The sequence below is a fragment of the Kwoniella dendrophila genome, chromosome 6 (assembly GCF_036810415.1).
Source record: "Kwoniella dendrophila CBS 6074 chromosome 6, complete sequence".
Classification (NCBI taxonomy): domain Eukaryota; kingdom Fungi; phylum Basidiomycota; class Tremellomycetes; order Tremellales; family Cryptococcaceae; genus Kwoniella; species Kwoniella dendrophila.
Window position 1 is genome coordinate 535,708 of NC_089481.1, and position 20,425 is coordinate 556,132.

The following is a 20,425-nucleotide window of genomic DNA, read 5'->3' on the forward strand; positions in this document are numbered from 1 at the left end:
CCTTTATTACCGTCATGTGGCATATTGCCACCCAATACCTTATACATATTATACGTTACCGATTTTGGCCGAAGGGAGGTATTATGCCGCGTAATCATTTAATCATTATCTCGATAATCATATCTACCGAATCGAACAATTCTAACTTTTCGATGTTATCGTAAATATATCTCAAATCTTATGAAATCATAACTATTCATTTATTGTCGATCTTGTAGCTACAGACGTATATAAGCATTATATTCGATAACAGTTATCCCATCTTCTTAATTTGTTAGTTATATCGACTTGCTGGTCAATCCATATATACATATAGCGAGATTACTTCAAGCATCATGTCATTACGAGCGGCATCCTTACGTCGGTTACCACGACAATCTTCATCAGCATCATCCATCTTAAGACCGTTAGCATCTCGATCTTACGCCACTCCTCAATCACCTAAACCATCTAGGAATGCCCCACCTCCATCTGGATTAGAAGGCTTATTTGGTGGAAGTAGTGGTAAAGGTGGAACAACAGTTGCACCTAGTCCACCAGGATCTGAACCCCCTTCAGGACCATCTCAGCCTAAGAAACCCGATGTTGGTTTACCCGGTTTAGGTGGTGAAGAACAACAAAGACCCGAAGATCAAAGAGAACCTGTAAAAGATGACGAACCAAGAAGACAAAAATTGAGCGAACAACTAAGTGGCAAAGCAGGTAAAAGAATCGGTACAGGAGGTAATGGAGGTGGATCGGGTGGTGGTGGTAGTGGTGGACCTTCAGGTGGACCAAGTGGTATGCCAGGTGGTTTTGGTGGTATGACACCAAATCAACTTCTCTTAGCTGCTTTATCCACCTATGCCTTGTGGAGTATGACACAACCTGATGATGTTAGAACTAAGGAAATTACATGGCAAGAATTGTAAGTTTACACGATTATAATATCGGCCGATCTTGGCTAATACAAAGTGACGTCTCTCAGCCGAAACTCTCTATTGGCTCGCGGTTTAGTATCTTCTCTTGAAGTTGTCAATCGAAGCAAAGTTAGAGTCCATCTCCATAGTCCACTCAACAACTCTTCATCAGCTCAACCAAACGCCACTGGATCTTCCAATCTTCCCTCTCCCGATCACGGTCCTGCTCCTTACAGTTTCACAATCGGTTCCCTCGAAGCTTTCGAATCCCTCTTAATCTCTACACAAGATGAACTCGGTATCCCAGCAGCTGAACGATTACCAGTTTCATACCGAGAAGAAATATCCACATTCTCTACCATCATGCACTTTGCTCCTACTCTTCTTATCGGTGGTCTACTTCTTTGGATGGCTAGAAGAGGTGGTTCTGCAATGGGTGGTGGTGGTGGTGGAGGTGGTATCTTTGGTGTAGGAAAAAGTAGAGCTAAGATGTTCAACAAGGATGAACAAGTATCAGTCAGATTCAAGGATGTAGCTGGTATGGACGAAGCTAAAGAGGTGAGATAGTTGATCGATATCAGTGTTAATGACGTGCTAATTTTCCGTTTGTATCAGGAAATCATGGAATTTGTCAAATTCCTCAAAGAACCCGCAAAGTACGAAAAACTTGGTGCTAAGATCCCACGAGGTGCTATTCTTTCTGGTCCACCAGGTACTGGTAAAACATTACTAGCTAAAGCTACAGCAGGAGAAGCAGGTGTACCATTCTTATCCGTATCAGGTTCTGAATTTGTTGAAATGTTCGTCGGTGTTGGTCCATCAAGAGTGAGAGATCTTTTTGCCAATGCTAAGAAGAATGCACCTTGTATCATTTTCGTTGATGAAATTGATGCTATTGGTAAATCAAGAGGAAAAGGTGGATCTTTCGGTGGAAACGATGAAAGAGAATCAACTTTGAATCAATTGTTAGTTGAAATGGATGGTTTCGGTACCAACGAACATGTCGTCGTTTTAGCTGGTACCAATAGAGCAGATGTTTTAGATAATGCTTTGATGAGACCTGGAAGATTTGATAGGCATATCGCTATAGATAGACCAGATATTGGAGGTAGAAGACAAATATTTGGTGTACATCTTTCGCCATTAACACTTTCAACCACACTCAAGGCTGAAAAGATTGCCGAAAAATTAGCTTTATTAACTCCTGGTTTCTCAGGTGCTGATATTGCTAATGTATGTAATGAAGCTGCTTTAAGAGCTGCTAGAAGAGGTGGTGAAGCTGTTACAGAAGAAGATTTCGATGGTGCTATCGAAAGAGTCATTGCTGGTTTAGAAAGAAAATCAAGAGTTTTAGGTAAAGATGAAAAGAAGACTGTAGCATATCATGAAGCTGGTCATGCTGTTTGTGGTTGGTACTTAGAACACGCCGATCCATTGCTAAAAGTCTCTATCATTCCTCGTGGTGTTGGCGCTTTAGGTTATGCTCAGGTGAGTTATCAATTTCTATCCTTTTTCATGTAGAAATGGGTTGCTGACACGTCGTTTTTGGGCTTCGTGTCGTAGTATTTACCTAAAGAAAGATTCTTATTCAGTACACAACAATTATTAGATAGAATGTGTATGACATTAGGTGGTAGAGTATCTGAAGAAATATTCTTTGGAAAAATAACTACTGGAGCTCAAGATGATTTACAAAAGATCACAAAAATGGCATTTGAAGTTTGTGCAAATTACGGTATGAATCCTGAAATTGGACCAATATCATATGGTGGTAGAGATCAACAATCTGAAGGTTTCCAAAAACCTTTCAGTGAAGCTACTGCTGAAGCTTTAGATAGAGCTGTTAAGAAAATGGTTGTAGATGCTCATCAAAGAACAACTGATTTATTAACTAAACACAAAGAAGATGTAGAAAAGGTCGCTAAACTTCTATTGGAAAAGGAAGTTATCACAAGAGAAGATATGAGATTGACCCTTGGTCCAAGACCTTTGTAAGTTTTAAGTGTCTCCAGGGGATTTCTCCTTTTTCAGTGCTATGACCATGTGCTAATTCCCATACATTTGTCATTATGATTGATAGCGAAAACAAAGATGAAATGGATGATTACATCGAAGCTCAATTAGATAACATTCACAAAGAGAAAGAGGCCAAAGAACAGTAAGTATTTCTATATCATTCAGATTCACATAAATCGATCATATTAGCTGACTTGTCTACTATGACTTTTTGCAGATCTCCATCTGGTCCTGAACCTCAATTAGCATACAAACCAATCGACATCAATAAAGTTGATTAAGCTATATGCCTCTTGTCTTCGAATTATTCGCACGCACTTTTCAGTATCAATCAAAAACTTTTACTCATATTCTTCTTTTTTCTCATTTCAAACAATGTACAAGTAGTTTTGCTCGGTTCTGACAGATGGGATTATTTTCAGCATTTATACATCAGGATGGATGCAATACAGTAGAGAGTATTTAGAAAAGTCATCATAATATTGTCATTATATATGCATAAAATCATTATCATTGTGTCATTAGTCATCTCTATCTGGTTCCCAATTCCGATGTATTAATTAAAGTCTTGAACGTTATCGTTTTCATTGTATATATCTATATCCTTGTTCACCTGTAGTACATTTGAGTGCAAATGTAAATTAAGCTTCCCCCACCTAACTAAACTTCTGCAGTCCAGGCGATAAACCTAATGGTTTTCTAGGTTTTGGCGAAAGTAAAGGTCTCTCATTTTGCATTCCATTTTGTGTATCATACTGAGATTTGTTCTGATCTTTTTTGACGAAATCATCGTCTTGTTCTTGTTGATGAGGAGATTTAACGAAAAGTTCATCATAATCATAACTTGTTTTTCTTTCATGTTTAGTAATTTTCTGCCTAGTCTGATCTTGATCTACTAATAAATTTTCATCATAATGATGATGATGGATATTATCAAAATAACCAATTTCATTAATTGGACTATTATAATATCTTTCTTACAATTGTTGATAATTCCTTTGATTGGGTGAAGGTAATAATGGATTATAGTTGTTATTCTTTTTGCTTTTGGGATCAGGAAGAGTGATAGAAGTCGCTGTGGTATACAAAGGTGGCATCGTAACTCTTCTAACATTTTTAGGTGGTAATAAACCACTATTGCCAATAATGTAAAATTGGTATTGTTAATACCGTTTAGATTATCCATATTTGTATTTTGAATCTCACGTATGTTTAACCTATTTACAGGGAGAAAAAAAAAATCAGTAATGCATTCTATAAGCTGAAAGCCTTTCCAAAGCGATTGACCAGAACAAGAAAACTGAAAGTCTTAAACCAAGAAGATGGAAAAAGAAAAAAAAACAACGACACTTACATTCTCTTATAATCATTTTCACACAACCCGCAACCTTTTATAAAAGTAGTATGTAATCTATGTTCTTGAAATTCCATTTCTCTTCTATCATATTCAAATGATCTACTATGTTCAAAGGAAACTTTCTGTTTTTGCGTATTACCTGATTCCGCTTGGTGCCCTAGTGAAGTATTTGCATGTGGGATTGTATTGATTATACTGGTCATTGAACGTCTTTGAGCATGTCCTATTTGGATAGGTATTGGATCTGGTCTAGTCAATTTAGGTTTCAACCTTGTTGGGCTTTCGAATTGAGGGTGACTGCCGTTGAAATGTTCTTTATAGACTGCTTGAGCTTCTGAATTATCTTGACTATTGGGCACCGTGGCAGAGAGTCCCGATGGGACCGGTACCCTTGTTGGGGGAGATTGATGGTACTGATCATCGGAGGTAGCAGTCGTACTATAACCCGGTACAGAGGAGGGAATGTTAGTAGGCGAAGTATACGATGACATTGATGGCCTAGAATGATTAGGTACAGGCGGAGAAATTGGCCTGCTGGTCTGACCTAATGTACGATTTGTGATCTGGTTTGGAGTACCAATCTGATCAGGTGACTTTACCACCCCGTGCTTTTTTTTTTCAAGCTCGAGTACTTGTGTTGAGACTTTAGTATCAATTGATAAACTTTCTGGTCGATCTGTAGTGGAATCATAAAGAGGTAAATCTCCCCCTTTGGATAGTTCTTCATATCCCTCTTTCCAGGCCTTCAAGGGTTGACCACCGTTTAAGTTGGTTTAATTATTATCGAATTTCGTACCATTAACATTACTTGATGTGATATTTCCAGTACTATTCCAATGGGTTACCTCACCAATCATATTCAATTCACCTAAAGCGACTTTAGCTTTTATACCTCTAACGTGTTCTCTTTGTTTCTCTTCATTGATCTCATGCTCTAATGAAGGTGGTAAACAAGATTGCCATTTTATTTCTGCTAAAGAACGGACTAAAGGGTATCAAAATCATAAGTCAGTTTCCCCTATCACACACATCTACGAGATAATAAGATCACTTACAATATTCTATATCTGCGTATGATTGACCAGATTTCCTTAAACCATCAGAAAAATATGCAAATACACTTGCAGCCAAGTATCCAGAAGAAGAAGCTAATTTGAGTAATATCATTGATTGTTTATTTTCAATTAAACTTTGATGATCCCTGTACAAGAAGGAACGTAAAAATGATTTAGCTGATATTTCTGGCACAAGAACGCATATTTCTCTTTGTTAAACTCACTCGTTAGCTTTATCGATATCTTCACTCAAAGTATCTTTCAAAGCCAATAATTCAGCATGTGCATTTGACGTTTCTGATAATGCTTTAGAAGCTTTACGATATGCTTTCTCTGATTATAAGTCTATGTATTAGTTTGCTTTGCACCGTGAGATAAGACGAATAAACGATCGCATGTACGGTGAAGTAGCATATTTTCCACATACCAGCTTTATCATGTTTTTTCCTAATTGCACCTAAATACGCTTCATGGGTTCTAGTCTCTTTCTATATGACAGAAACGAGTATTGATTTGAGCTAAAGATGCAGAATATCTAGTAGCTGTCACGTCCAGAACTTACAGCTAATAGAGTAAAATACTTTGATGCATCAGAGTTGACTTCATCGTACTGTTTATCTATTTTTCGAGACAATTTCAATGTCAAATCTGATATATTATCTAACATAGTTGCGGTTGGACGAATCGTTTGAGCTAAATTGCATATAGCATATATACACAATTAAGCATGTAAGTTTGCAGAGCTACATATATCACTGAAAAAAGGGGTATTAGTGACTTACCAGCGATATCAACTTTATCAATCCCATTACTCTTACCCGTCAGATCTTTCAAAGCAGAAGCTAATTTCCTTGATGTTTTACCTAAATTCGAAACTGCTAATCTATGTTCATTCCATGCATTTAAGACTTCTTCTAGCAACTTTACATTCTTTAATGCATCTGCTTTTGATATTGGTTGGAATACCTTTCTGGAGGATAGTATATTAGGTAAATAACCTTGATTTTTTGACACAGGTGATTTACCACTACCGATTGAAGAAGTCGGTGAATTTGGATTTGATCTCGATGATTTTCCTGAAGGTGAAATTGGGATATTCAATGATGTATTTGACTTAGTAGGCGGGATCGCAATGGACTTCAGCGTTAACATCTTGAATAGTTTATCCAGTTACTATACTTCGAACTGGAAATATATACATCATGACGAAGTGATATACACCCCACCTGGGTGAGAGCATAACCTATAACTGGTAAGTTACAGTCAGTGATGTACGTCCCCATATTGAATACTTATCATCGTTCGATCAAGGGCTGATAACGTGATAAGTTGTAAAAGGATACCTTCGCTAGCAGTGAGATGAATATGAAACACCAATACATCTCTTCGAAGGCTCGTGCTTGTATCAAGGTACCGGGTAGAATGTTTGTTTGCGTGTAAATTAAATTAGTTTGAAGACCCGCTGTGACCTCTATTTTTCAAGCTGTATCTTCTGTCAGAATGAGTCTGTACATGATCTAGCTCTATATCGCGCTTATGATCCTATGATGATCAACAAGTCGACGCTCGATTATGTTCCACTTTGTCCAGAAATGCACAGTTTTGAGCAAGATCACAGATGGGATAATTTTATATCACCTCCACGTGACTTGCGCTTGCATCCTCGTGCCTGAGGAAGGGTGTTGCTTATGAATATAATATAATGGTGTGTTTCGCCTATCATGAATTCAACGCGATTGTCATCAACCTGATTGGGGATCACGAATAGAGATGTTACCATGATCATTGGCTATACAACAGTCCCTTCACGAAGGCATATTGTTCCAATGAAATCATGTTGATGTTCGTTACCATAAAATCACCCGCAAGGTACAGCCTCATATTCACTAGTGATTGTAACTAACTGTAGCTGAAACCCTGTATCTTAGGTGGGCGTGATAAAAAAGTCGCAAATGACGTTATATGGTGAGTTTATCTCCTATTCGCAAAAAGAAGATAGCTTTTTTAGGCTAATATAATACAGAACAACGTAAAGTTACCAATTGCGATCGGCTTCCGATTATCTAACAGAGTTGTATGACTAGAGCTGCGAATCACTGAAGAGGCACGCAGTTGGAGAACGGTTGTGAAGACAAAGATCCTGTCAACGACGAAAGAGAAATGGGCTGTGCTGATTATGGTCTTACATTGATCTGCAAAATGCGTCCGACTGCTGTAGAAGCATTCACCGGTAAAGTGGGGCGGCCAAATTTTCCCGTCAGTAATTTCGCTGTCAAAGAGGATGGCTTATTGAGAGATGTTCGGAATTCCCATTGAAATGGTTAAGCTTGGTTTGCAGTTCTGAAAGTAGTTTAATTGCTTATACAGGTTGTATAAGCATCTTGAGAATTGAACCTTGTTCTTGCAGCTCAGAAGTAGAGAATATTATTACCGTGCTCTGTTGTGTAGTATGTAGTGAATTGCTTATACAAAATAAAGCTCGCTCGTTTCCTGTTTTCCTACTCCCCAAGGAAGGAGGAACAGCTACTACTGTATATAGTCCCGTTGACAACCGCTAGACTAGGCACTCCGAAATTTCCGCTTAAGAAGGATTCAAGGGAAAAGCCACCTCAAAACTAGCGCTAGTGCAAAACGTGTCAAGTGCCTTTGAAGAGGATTACGTACTATTTGACTCACCCCGGTAAAAAGTGTCAAACTTTGAAAGTCATGAATATGGAAGAATGACGGTAATTGAAGTAAAACCTCTTCCTCTTCTTCCTCGGTTTCGGTGATTGTAATTTTCTCACTTCACCAGTAAAGGCTTTCCTTCATCCGTCTACAATACCAGCATCGACATCGTACAAGGGAAAAATCAGACATCACAAATCACCCCCATGTCTTTTTGACGCTACTGTTATACTGTTATAACACTCTCCAATAGGGTTACCTCGTCATAGCCCTTGTCTTGTTTTGTCTTGGGTATGATATGATATGAGATCTACAATTCTGAGCGATCTGGGCGATGCAAGCTAACATGCCAAGTTAGTAGCTTAAAACACGGAAAAGATAAAAATCAGATCTGCGGTAATTGCTTTTTATTGAGGGGTAAAAGGGGTAACTCAATATATCTTGAGAAGACAAAATATCTTTTTTATGTTTTGGTTACTTAACTGATGGTAAAAGGATAAGATCTGACGCATAAATATTGTTATCATATTATGGAATGTACTTATCCGTTTGACAGAGAGATGAACAATCGGGAATATTGGACGTATGTGTGGATGCATAATGATAGAATACATAAAATGATGTCTATTTTTAAATCACTTGATACGAGAGTGTATAAACCTAAAAAAGTCACATAAACGGAAATCATTTTCTAGAGATATTTTATTCCAACAAATCAAATACATAAAAATAGTCAAATAACAGGATTGTTAAAATAGATTTATTTCTTCATACACAACACTTGCAAACTTCATCATAAAATACTAGTCATCGCAATGAGACACATATTTTAATCACCCATTCGCCTAGACGTGAAAGAGGATCTTCAACCAAAAAAACACCGTCAACCAAGTTGAAATAAGACGTCACACGAGACGCGTTTAGTAGATATTCGCACATTGTTGAATCAAATCTTCTCGCATCTATAGCAGCAATAACATTCATTCACCTTCTTCAAAGTGATTTTTCATTTTACAGTACTACAACTACATCGACCCAGCTGCAAGTTGACAGATTGTTTCATTTTGGTACCAGTATATCGGTAACAACAAAGCATTCATCAGGCGGAAAAAGGCTGTGCAGATAGAGAGATCTGGGTATCTATCTGTTCAAAGTGAGTGGCGTAAACAACTTATAGTCCCGACCAATCATTTTCATTTGATCCCGTTTTTGTCATGTTGTGTTATATTTAATATTACTACGTGCGTTATATAAAAGCTAAACTAAGGTACTCACCCATTTCATTAGATGTCCTATCAATATCATCAACAACAACATCATCAATATACTTCATCATCATCATCATCATTCTATCTTGATCCCTCGGCTATACCCATAGCTTCATTTGGATCTCCTTCACATTACCCAGAAACATACTTGCAACGATTGGTAAAAGCAAAACAAGCTGGACCTTCTGTACCTTCTTCCTTTACGTGCAACCAATATTATAACAGTGCCGACCATCATTATTATAGTAGCAGTAGTAGCAGTAACGGTGGACATACAGGTATGAGTGCAGTAGCAGTTCTACCACCTTCAGAACCTTTTTCAATGATGGAATCACATCAGAATATGCAGAAAGCTATGATGGGTTATCCTTCACAAGGTGAGTTTATAACTAAAAAATCGATTCTTACGCGTTTTTCTCGCTTTTCATCCTAAATTTCTTCCGTTATCGAGTTAAACATCATATGCTGACTTGTCTGTAGCTCGACAACCATCATTTACAGCAGGACCAACGGTAGATCAACCTCTCAAACAGCCTAATACTCTTACTCATGCTTCACAAAATGATAATAATGGAATGACACGCTTCCAACAACTTATGGCTAAGAAGTTTGCAGCTGAACAATCTTCACGGGGCGCTTCATTGTCAACCCAAAGCAGTCAAGAGGTGAACACGAGCAATGATTATCTTAAAACTGTCCAAGAACAGATGATGCGACAGAACTCAAATACCGTCTTTCACAAGGATTTCGTATCAAATCAATATAATTCTCCAGGTCAACAACATCAATATCTGGCAAATCAAGCAAAGGATGTCAAACCCGTCTTTCATCAACAACCTATCAACTACACAAACACCCCTACATCCAATTCAGCCTACGGCTCTCACGAGAGAATTGTATCTCTCCCTCAGACACAGACACAACTACAGCCAGCTGCACCTCAGTACCAACGTCGCTCGGTATCCCAGCCACAGCAGCACCCCTACACGGCTTCCATCCCAGGCAACCCGTCGATGGTTTATCAGAGTCCAACTGCTATGACTTCTGCCATGCCGCGCGGTCAATACGCTGGCGAACCCCATCCCGCTGAATGGGATAGCACTTATGGCCAGCCTGAAACTGCTCAATCTTTATACAGCCAAACACACCCTGCGATATCTGTCGGTTACACCGTCAACAACCCTTCCCCGGCCTCTTCAACTGCGACGCTCATCAAAGAAGAGAACGTGAACGAACACCAATTAATGCAAAACGCAGGAATGAATGGCTGGGTCACCACTCTTGCTCCAACCCGCAAATCCTCCGGCGTGTCAGATCCACATGAAGTTATCTCATCTCGAAATCACCAGAAAAATCAAGCGGCACCTGCTTTCTCTTGGTATGTCTCGGACACCAGATCAAACAATGGAGAATCCTCTTATCAATCACAGAATACTTTTGACAGAACACCTGCACTTTCACCTAATGTACCTTATTCCAGTCTGAATCCTTCTTCCACATCTTTACCGGTCACACCGACTGGACTTAATCATTATATCCAACCTCAATCGAGTACCTCATCCTCATACATAACCGTCAAAACCGAACCGGACACTCAACACTTAAATGTCCCGTGTTCTTACCCTTATCAATCTGGACCATCCACTCATACTAGTCCCTCAACCGCATTTAGCAGTTCGCCTCTTTTGGAATATGGCGCTAGAATGTTCACCAACATGAATGGTACCTTTCAGTTACCAACGTCCGGGATGTATATGGCCTCTACAAACGGTGGAGGGGAATCATCCAACATGAACAACGGTTTAGGAGATGGTGGGGAAGGGTCGTCTGGTGGAAATGGTGGCGAAAACTGGTCGAACGGAAATGGGAATGCCAATGGAGAAAGCTCAGGCTCAGACGGTCAAGCAGGCTCAGGTCATGAGAACTACAATGGAAACGATGGTAGTGACCCTAACGGAAATGGTGATGGAAATGACGAGGGTAATGGCAGTATGAGAAAGGGGAAGAAGTTAACTCTAGCATGTCATTTCTGTCGAAGGAGAAAGCTCAAGTGAGTACATCACAAGTCAGATCTGGATTGTTGTGAATAAATGCTAATGCAGTGTGTTCGCATTCTAGGTGTAATGGGGTCCAACCTAAATGTGATAACTGTACTAAACGGAATGAAGTTTGTACATGGGATGATAATGTTAGAAGGAGAGGACCTGGGAAAGCAACTAAAGAAAGAAGAGAAAAAGCTGCTAGAGAAGCTATGGCAGCTGGTTTAACCAATTCAGACTCGTTGCATGCTTTGCCTGATCAAATACCTTCAGATTTACAGCATGATCATGATCATGTCCATTTACATGATCACGAGCATCAACATGATCACAGTAATGGAGAAATTATCGGTTTAGGTGGAAATGGAAATGAATTACCTATTGTCGACGCCTTAAGCTCTGTACTCCAAAGTGAAGGAGCAGTCAGGGAGGAAGAATTTAGATTGAATCTTGGCATTAATGTTGCTGATCAACAAGATCAAATTGCTCAACGTATAAATCAAATTGAAGCTATACAACAACAGCAGCAGCAGATACATCAAGGTAGCAGTAATATCGCGGACGGAAACAATAACATAGAACCCGTTGGAATTGGTAGATTACCTGAAATTGATCCTAATATCCAGATCGATCCTGCTTTAGCAGCTTTATCAGCAGCTATACCAGGTACTTTAGCTGAATTGGAACAACCAAACAGCGGTAACGGAAACGCCAATCAAGGACAGAAAAGAAAATCCGATATCATTTCAGCAGAATCAATTACTGGAAACGGTTTCAACGGTGAGATTGAAGGTAAAAGGATGAAGCTAGATCCAGATAATTTACAGAAATCGTAATAAAGCTTTGTCGAATAAATAAAAGTGGTGAGGAAAGTACATATATCTCTCTAGTCGTCAATATAAAAAGTATAATTCAATTTTTGTAATAATTTAATTTACCAACTTGTCTAGATCATTAGATGCATGTGCTTGTAAATATGAACTCTACTCAATCATGCAATCCGGTATTTCTCCACTACCATATACTGTATGACCGATCGAATGATCAAGCATAAGATTAAAGGGGAATGCAGGATATTGAAATGGCTGAATCGTATCAATGTCCTACTGATAAGCTGATTGAAGCGATTTCACGGAACCTGAAATGCAACCCCTGACAGCATTCCCAAAGACTAGTTTACCTTTTAACGCATTGAGGTTCTCGGCAAGTTTAGCTATTTCACTCCTCATTTCGTCAACTGACATGTCGTCCCCGTCTTTCCACGATTTGAGTGATTTAATCGACTCTGTCAATCTTGAGTATTCTATTGGTAGATCATGTAAAAGGTATTGTTCTGTGGGAGGGTTCTCATTATCGATGAAATTAGATAGCGATTCAGCTAATCTATAATCTGAATTAGGGAATTCCGGTACAGGATATGGCCATTTTGTAGATTGATAAATTGTTCTAGCAATATTTTCAGCAAAAGAAATACCTTCGTTCAAATTATCTTTGATTTTTGAATGATATTTGTTTTCAGTCTTTCTAGTTAACCTTTCACTAAATTCTAATCTCTCTTCATATGTTTTGAGTGTATTCCATGTCTGCTCAAAGTTTGTTTCAGATTTTGACTCATCAATACATGAATTCCATAATTCTTGGTGCAACTCATAATATTCTTTACATGCTCTTGATAGTGCTTTGAAATCCCTGTCGAACACGCATTGATCATGTACCGCAGACAAATTGTCATAGCTAAATTTCTCAGCCTCACCCTCGTTGTGAGACATGGATCTAAGATAATTCTCGATATTGGAATTCATTTTGGAAATCTTCAGTTAACGTTTGTCTCGCTACAGGCGGTAGATAACAGAAAGAATTGTCGTGTATCGTTCCATCATGTTGAGTATATCGTCAAGCTAATGCATTCAAATATAGTGAGATACTGTACATCACTTACCATAACTACTCATAATGTACATAATTTGCCTTGTATTTTGACTGATTATAGCTCCGACTATGTAGTAGTTCGTAACGTCATAACATGAAAGGAATGACATGATAAAGAAACAAACGGAAAGATGAGCAGGTCTCGCTGAATGACGATTTTTCCAGTCAACGATAGAGGCAACATACAGTATTATCCAGAAATGCATAAAGAGTTAAAAGGTAGAGATGTATATCATTCATAACCGAAAGCCCTAATCAAGTGCCATTCGAGTTTCACTTCGATTTTTCGCATCAGGATGACGAAAAAGGTACATAACTGTTCTCACGCAAGCTAAAAATGCATCTTTGAGACGGCAGGAGCTAAGATAGTTGCTTCAGAATCGGTATCGGAGCAGGACAGTTCTTCCGCTATCGGAAAGAGTGTTTTGAGTTGGTGAGCGATATTTGGATAATATTGAGCGAAATCAGTTTAGCCGTCATTGTACTCACAGTCATCCGCGCTATCTATCAGCAAATGATCGTATTTGTCTCCCCAGTCACGAGCATTGCATCTTGCGTCGGTAAGGTTGATGGCAATTTTGACCATTCTTCCCATCCTTATCCCCTCTTCCTTCAGAGCTTGGATCTCAGATATTTCTTTATCAGTCAATACTTCTTTGCTATTCCGTAAATTGTCCAGTTCTCGGATTCTCTCCTCTTCGCAGTCATCATAAACGTCCATCATATCTTGAATCAGCCAAGTAGTAGGCTCTTTTCGGAAGCTAAGTATATCTTCAGGCCGCATATTCACGCGGGAGGAGGCACTGACTCTGGTTCCAGTCTGCCAAGTTTGAAGAGCTGAATCATATTTTTCAACATCCGTATTGACCTTTCTGCCATCGTTTGACAGAATCTCTTTTTCCAGGTTAGTTTGCATCCGCTCGAAGTGGCGTCGATTCTTCCGTCTCTCAGAAGCAGACAGATCTATGCTTGACATACTATCGAGATAGTGCTGGCGAGTCGATGTGGCTCCATTGACTCCCTCATCAAACGCCATATTCATATGCTCTTCGGCCACACAAGGTAACGCTGCTTCCAATAAGTAGTTCCACTTCTCCGCGCTCTCTGATTTAAAGTGATCTGATGTATCCAGCTCATAGAGAGACCTCGAGAGTCTGTTATTGCTCTCTCTTAAGTCTGAGGTTCTCGTACACCAATTGATAGGATTAGTGTATCCTGTTTTAATGGTGAATCTGGATCTTACAGGACCATTGAATGCCTTAGTACAATTAGTGTCACCTCCACTGTTTTGTGCTAAGGAGTGAGCTTCAAAAGTTAAATCAGTGATAAGCTTTAAAATGGGGATTTCTCAGTGACTCACTAAAATTGTCAACAACAGTAATCACATGAGAACCATATTGCTTCAATAAGCTATCAGCACTTTCTGGTTTAGCAAATTCGAATTCTGATTGATCTTCTGCCATATTTGTCGCTAAAAAAAAGATGATGATTAGGCTGAACGTGGTGGGGGACAAATTCGAGGAACGGATGATACTGGAGATTATATATGTATAGAAGTTAGCCGAGCGGTTCTACACTATACCATATCATAAAACCGTTTCGTCAGCGGATATGGAAAAAGCGAAAAAGGATGGCTTTCGGGAGAAAGGGTGATGAAAATTCCTCAATTCTCTCTAGAGAATTCTGAAAATATGACGAAATCAATGATATGGAAGATCTGAGCTGGTGTACCAATAGCAAACTCCACAAGTCGCCTCGGTGGACTATAAAAGGACTTATATGAAGGGTTTACAAACGTCGACAAGTACTATTCACCTTTGATGTCTGCCACATGGTGAATGTTTCTGCCACAAAAAGCAGTTGTTGTTGTTGTCTAGCCGTAGTCTAGTTTTTGGTGATCAAGAAACCGAAGGTGGAGGATGTTCAGATCGCATCTGACTTTTTTCAACGTATCTAAATCCTTTTGTCATTATTCAAGAACCCATTCATCGTTGTTTGTAAGCAATACAAGCTAGGTCATGGCACCTAAGAAACGTCCGACAAATGTCGTTCGATCAGGAAATGCTGGAAATTCAACTAAACCAACAAAGGAGAAAGGGAAAGATGATGGTAAACCAGATGACGGACCCCCTCGACCACCGCCCTTATTTCCAGCTGGATACAAATCTCCGTTGACCATATTGAATGAGAAATGTCAGAAAATGGGATGGGAAAGACCGACTGTAGAGACTGTAAGCTTATTATATGTTTCTATCACCTTAATAGCAACTGATATAAGAAATATGATAGCGACCAAACCGAGGAACTGAACCACCAACTTTTACAGGATGGGCTATATTGAAGAAAAGGGTTAGCAAGAATATATATAACCTGGATGAAGTTAGGATGCAACCGCATACACCTCTTCAGATAGGCTCGGCAGCAGAAGCAAGGCATTATGTAGCTACTTATGCTCTTTTCCGAGTAAGCCAGACAAATCATCCCTTCTATCCTCTCATGATATGTAAGAACCCGCTAATCGTGATATTCCAACTAGTTTTGTTCTCATTTACCCATGTCCATGACATTACCGCCTTCCATAAGACCTTATTGGTCTACGCTGACAGCAGAGAAGGCGGCATCACCAGCTCATCAAGCATGGGAATATGAGCCAGACCCTTTCGCAGCTAAGAAAGAGGTAGAGGATCGTCAGAACAAGAAAAAGGATAAAGAAGCAGCAAAGGAGGCGGGCAACATTGCTAATGGGAATGGTACAGGGACAAGTGGAAGAGGAACTCCTGTCTCAAGAGAAGTCACTGGTGGGGCTGGAGGGTCAGCATGGGAGAGAGCACCAGAAGTAAAGATGGCTTCGAGTCTCAGGGAAACAGTTGAAGCTACTGTTCGAAAGGTGAGTGAACATGGTCTTCCTACACTTATGACAGTGCTGAGGCATTCTAACATATCTCAGATGATGCAACAATTCCCCTCTGCCGTGCTTGAAGCTAGCCGAGATGCGACAGCTACCGCTTCCACTGCTCCTTCCGGTACAGCTACTCCTACATTAGATCTTTCTTCACTCCAAACACAACTTACGAATCTTGGGTTTCGATCCACACATATCAACTCTGCCTTATCTGCACTCTCTGCTGCCAATGCTCGTCTTCATTCTTCTTCATCCTCGACTAAAGATCCACTCGTACTTTCTCTCAGTATTTTATCACCCTTAGAAGCAGGTATAGAATGGTTGTTATTGCACTTACCTGAAGATGATTTACCACCTCGATATAGACCATCTAGCTCATCTGCAGATTTCATTACCGGTGCTTCTGCTACCAATGGTGGTAAAACTGCATTAGTAAAAGGCTGGCTAGTTGATAAATTAGTAAAGCAAGCCGGATTCCCTAGAAAACCAGTAGAAACTATATTGGCGGAAGAACAGAGAGAATCTGTTGCACTAGATTTACTCGGTAGGAGATTATGTGGATGGGAAGTTGATGAAGATGGTTGGGGTGTAGAAGAATATGGAAGTGGTTGGTCAGGCGATGAGAACGCGGCTGAAGAGAGGAAAACTACAAGGGAAGAAGAAATAATGGCACTAGAGGCTGTCTTGGGTGAACGGTATGAACAGATTTCACCTACAGAATCGATTATCAGCATTGAATCGGAAACTACAGCAGATTCAATACAACTACATATCATCTTCGACGATGACTCACCTTACCCATCTCCTCAGTATCCTACGCATCCTCCTTCATTTTACGTTTCGTCAGATACATTACCAGCTTATATTCGATTACATCTCCACTCTCAATTACTTCGAGCATTCAGGGATCCTGAAAGACACGATCTAACATCTGTATTAGAAGCTGGATCAGGAGGAGCTGTTTTAATCATGGTGGAATTACTAGAAAGTATCTTGACGGATGTTCTACAATCGCCGCCAGATCTAGGTGAAGTAACTAAATATCTAGTACCGAGAGTCGAAGATGTGATTTCATCTAAACCTGCTCCAGTCAAGAGGAAACAGAAACAAAACAGAGAAACATATAAGCGGAAAATACCGACTGCAGAGGAAGAAGAGGCAGTCAAGAAGAAGCAGAAGAGTATGTTGGATAATCCAACTTACGCACCAATGTTAGCGGATAGACGGAAATTACCAGCCTGGAAGGAAAGAGAAAATATAACAAATGCGCTAGAATCGAATAGGGTCTTAGTAGTAGTCGGAGAAGTGAGTGTCGATCAGATGTCGCTCTAAGTGAACTTGGCTGACAATAATTATAGACCGGTTGTGGTAAAAGGTATGTTTGAACAGTCAACTGTTCAGATTTTCCGATAAGAAGGGTAGCGATGAAATGCTGATGTATTCCTCAATAGTACCCAGTTACCGCAATTCATTTTGGACCACGAAATACAAGCGGGAAGAGGTGCTTCTACCAGTGTCATTGTAACTCAGCCTCGACGAGTTGCCGCAATGGGTGTAGCAGCCCGGGTAGCGCAAGAGCGTTTAGAAGACGTTGATAAATCCCCAGAAACCGTTGGTTATGCTATCAGAGGTGAAAGAAAATCTTCAGCCGATACTAGGCTACTATTTTGTACTACCGGGGTGGTTTTGAGAAGACTAGGAAGTGGTGATCCAGACTTATTAGGAATCAGTCATGTGGTTGTCGATGAAGCGCACGAAAGAGGTGTAGACACCGATCTTTTGATATGCCTATTAAGAGATTTACTCGAAAGAAATAAAACAATAAAAGTTATCCTGATGTCTGCTACTATCAATGAGCAAATCTTCATCAATTACTTTGGTGGATGTCCAAGTTTGACGATTCCTGGATTTACTCATCCCGTTACAGATCATTATCTGGAAGATGTCATATCAGAAATTCGATATAAACCACAACCATCAAGATTTGGACCACGTCAAACGGAAGAACAGAAAGCTGCTATCCGAGCTGAGTTCTCAAAACTCAATCTTGATTTGGATTCACAAAGAGCTTTAGAGATTCTTGCTGGAGCTGATCGTATAGATTATGGTTTGGTTGGGGCTATAGTCAAACATATAATCGATAATTCGAAATCGAATGATGGAGCTATATTAGTTTTTATGCCTGGTGTAATGGAAATTAAACAATGTATAAATGAATTACAATCTTGCAATTTGGGTCAAGTTGAAATTATGCCTTTACATGCTAATTTATCTTCAGCTGAACAAAGAAAAGTATTTTTACCTACAAAACCAAAAAGAAAAATTGTAATAGCCACGAACGTAGCTGAAACTTCAGTTACTATACCAGATGTGATTTATGTGGTTGATGGCGGTAGAGTAAAAGAAACTCAATATGATGCTGAAAATGGTATGCAAAAATTAGTTGAATGTTGGACTTCAAGAGCTTCAGGTAGACAAAGACGAGGTAGAGCAGGTCGTACACAACCTGGACAGGTGAGTCATATGCCTCGTCCAACTAACGTTATATCACTAATGGCACTACTGGTAGTGTTACAAGCTGTATACTCGTAGAACGGAGAACAACAGTATGCCCCGTTTCCCGATTCCAGAAATTCTGAGAACACCTTTAGAGGCCTTATTCTTACAAGTAAAAGGAATGAATGAGGATACGGATGTTAAGGAATTCTTGAGGTAAGTTAGTATATGCTTGTTCACCACCGATACCAATGATTAAGGCTAATTAGGGTTTTGAAATACAGCAAAGCTATCGATCCACCTAAAATGGATGCAATAAATGCTGCTTGGCAAACACTGCAGGATCTTGGTGCTGTTGAAAGCGAGGATCACAAGAGTGGATTAACTGCTCTAGGACGTCATGTACGTTTATTTTCCGCAATGTTGCCTTCTTGCCTAAGCTTTCCTTGCTAACAATTATTTGCTTCTCTTATAGATGAGTATGATTCCTGTCGATCTACGACTTGCCAAAATGCTGGTCCTTGGTACCATTTTCAAATGTCTTGATCCAAGTGAGTGTAACCGAGCTGACATACACTTGATACGGGCAAGCAGCTGATTCACTTTCCATAGTACTTACCATTGCTGCTCTACTTTCATCTAAACCTTTATTCACTTCGCCAATGGAAAAGCGAGATGAAAGTAAGAAAGCTAGAGAATCATATTCATGGGCTAGATCAGATCTACTCACTGATGTTAGAGCTTACAATGCTTGTATGGCTGTAAGAGAAAAGGGTGGAAGTCACGGTGCTGTGCGACAATTTTGTGAACAAGTGCGTTTATATCCGTCTCAAACGTATCGTGCTGTCCGCATTTTTACTAATAGAGGGTCGGATTTTCGACATTTTATTTTTGTAGAATTACATTAGCGCTACCACCTTGCGAGATATTACGTCTTTAAGAAACGACTTCGTAGCCGCTTTAGGCTCAATTGGATTCATCAATCCTTCTTCATCTGAAATAGCTAAATTCAGTATAAATTCAAAATTGGACAATCTGGTAAAAGGTGTTATAGTTGGTGGGTTGTATCCTAGAATAGCTAGAATATCTATGCCTAAAGCGCAATTCGAACGTGTACAACAAGGTGCCATACAAAAAGATGTAAGTCGTCTGTCCAAATATGATTGTCTCAAGGTGAGATACTGAAGAACCTATTCATCTCAGCACGAAGCTAAAGAAGTGAAAATGTTTGATCAATCCGGAAGAGTATTTATCCATCCCACATCTGTCTTGTTCAATGAATCAGGTTTCAGATCTGGATATTTGGCTTATTTCGCCAAAGCTGAAACTTCCAAAGTGTTCTTGAGAGACGCTACCGAAGTAAGTCGGACTTAATTAATATCTGTCAGTGTAGGGATCAAATTTGACCCTCCGGAATCGTACTATAGGTTCCATTATACGGTTTATTGCTATTTGGTGGAAGTATCACTATAAATCATTGGGCAGGCGGAATCATGATTGGTAAAGATGGTTTCGTAAAATTGAGAGCTGGTACAAGAATCGGTGTTTTATGTTCGCAACTTAGGTAAGTCCTATTGATATTCTTGTGCTTTTCTTTTGCACAACTCAAGGGTCCCCTGTCACTTCAATGCTGATTTTGTTATTATGTGGTCGATATAGGCGGTTGCTAGATGCGCAATTATCCGAACAGATCGAATCTCCTCACGGTGTAGACATGTCAGGTCATGAGGAGGTTGTGAGCGCTATGATGGATTTGTTGCGAAGGGACGGATTATCGCTGTAATACAAATTCCACGC

The 20,425-nt window shown here is 39.6% G+C and overlaps 5 protein-coding genes across 5 annotated transcripts; 3 read left to right on the forward strand and 2 right to left on the reverse strand.

The window, feature by feature from the left end:
- Positions 1 to 335: 335 nt before the first annotated feature.
- Positions 336 to 3,196, forward strand: L201_004767 (uncharacterized protein; the record flags this gene model as incomplete). The annotated part of the gene is made up of 6 exons (XM_066220505.1): positions 336 to 907; positions 968 to 1,457; positions 1,515 to 2,387; positions 2,463 to 2,890; positions 2,980 to 3,057; positions 3,133 to 3,196. 6 exons carry the CDS (start codon positions 336 to 338, stop codon positions 3,194 to 3,196), a joined length of 2,505 nt encoding a protein of 834 aa, XP_066076602.1.
- A 375-nt stretch (positions 3,197 to 3,571) lies between these two features.
- L201_004768 (uncharacterized protein) lies at positions 3,572 to 6,479 on the reverse strand (the record flags this gene model as incomplete). The annotated part of the gene is made up of 9 exons (XM_066220506.1): positions 3,572 to 3,791; positions 3,897 to 4,049; positions 4,270 to 5,015; positions 5,118 to 5,257; positions 5,328 to 5,473; positions 5,552 to 5,660; positions 5,755 to 5,815; positions 5,890 to 6,020; positions 6,110 to 6,479. 9 exons carry the CDS (start codon positions 6,477 to 6,479, stop codon positions 3,572 to 3,574), a joined length of 2,076 nt encoding a protein of 691 aa, XP_066076603.1.
- A 2,802-nt stretch (positions 6,480 to 9,281) lies between these two features.
- On the forward strand, positions 9,282 to 12,137 carry L201_004769 (uncharacterized protein; the record flags this gene model as incomplete). Its single annotated transcript, XM_066220507.1, has 3 exons — positions 9,282 to 9,639; positions 9,743 to 11,312; positions 11,381 to 12,137. The coding sequence occupies 3 exons, from the start codon at positions 9,282 to 9,284 to the stop codon at positions 12,135 to 12,137; spliced, it is 2,685 nt and encodes an 894-aa protein (XP_066076604.1).
- Positions 12,138 to 12,404: 267 nt separating this feature from the next.
- L201_004770 (uncharacterized protein) lies at positions 12,405 to 13,103 on the reverse strand (the record flags this gene model as incomplete). Its single annotated transcript, XM_066220508.1, has 1 exon — positions 12,405 to 13,103. The coding sequence occupies one exon, from the start codon at positions 13,101 to 13,103 to the stop codon at positions 12,405 to 12,407; it is 699 nt and encodes a 232-aa protein (XP_066076605.1).
- Positions 13,104 to 15,248: 2,145 nt separating this feature from the next.
- Positions 15,249 to 20,411, forward strand: L201_004771 (uncharacterized protein; the record flags this gene model as incomplete). Its single annotated transcript, XM_066220509.1, has 14 exons — positions 15,249 to 15,461; positions 15,520 to 15,693; positions 15,767 to 16,117; positions 16,178 to 17,437; positions 17,491 to 17,507; positions 17,584 to 18,646; positions 18,702 to 18,844; positions 18,913 to 19,030; positions 19,104 to 19,179; positions 19,241 to 19,440; positions 19,526 to 19,768; positions 19,832 to 19,987; positions 20,056 to 20,192; positions 20,288 to 20,411. The coding sequence occupies 14 exons, from the start codon at positions 15,249 to 15,251 to the stop codon at positions 20,409 to 20,411; spliced, it is 4,275 nt and encodes a 1,424-aa protein (XP_066076606.1).
- Between the last annotated feature and the right edge of the window lie 14 nt (positions 20,412 to 20,425).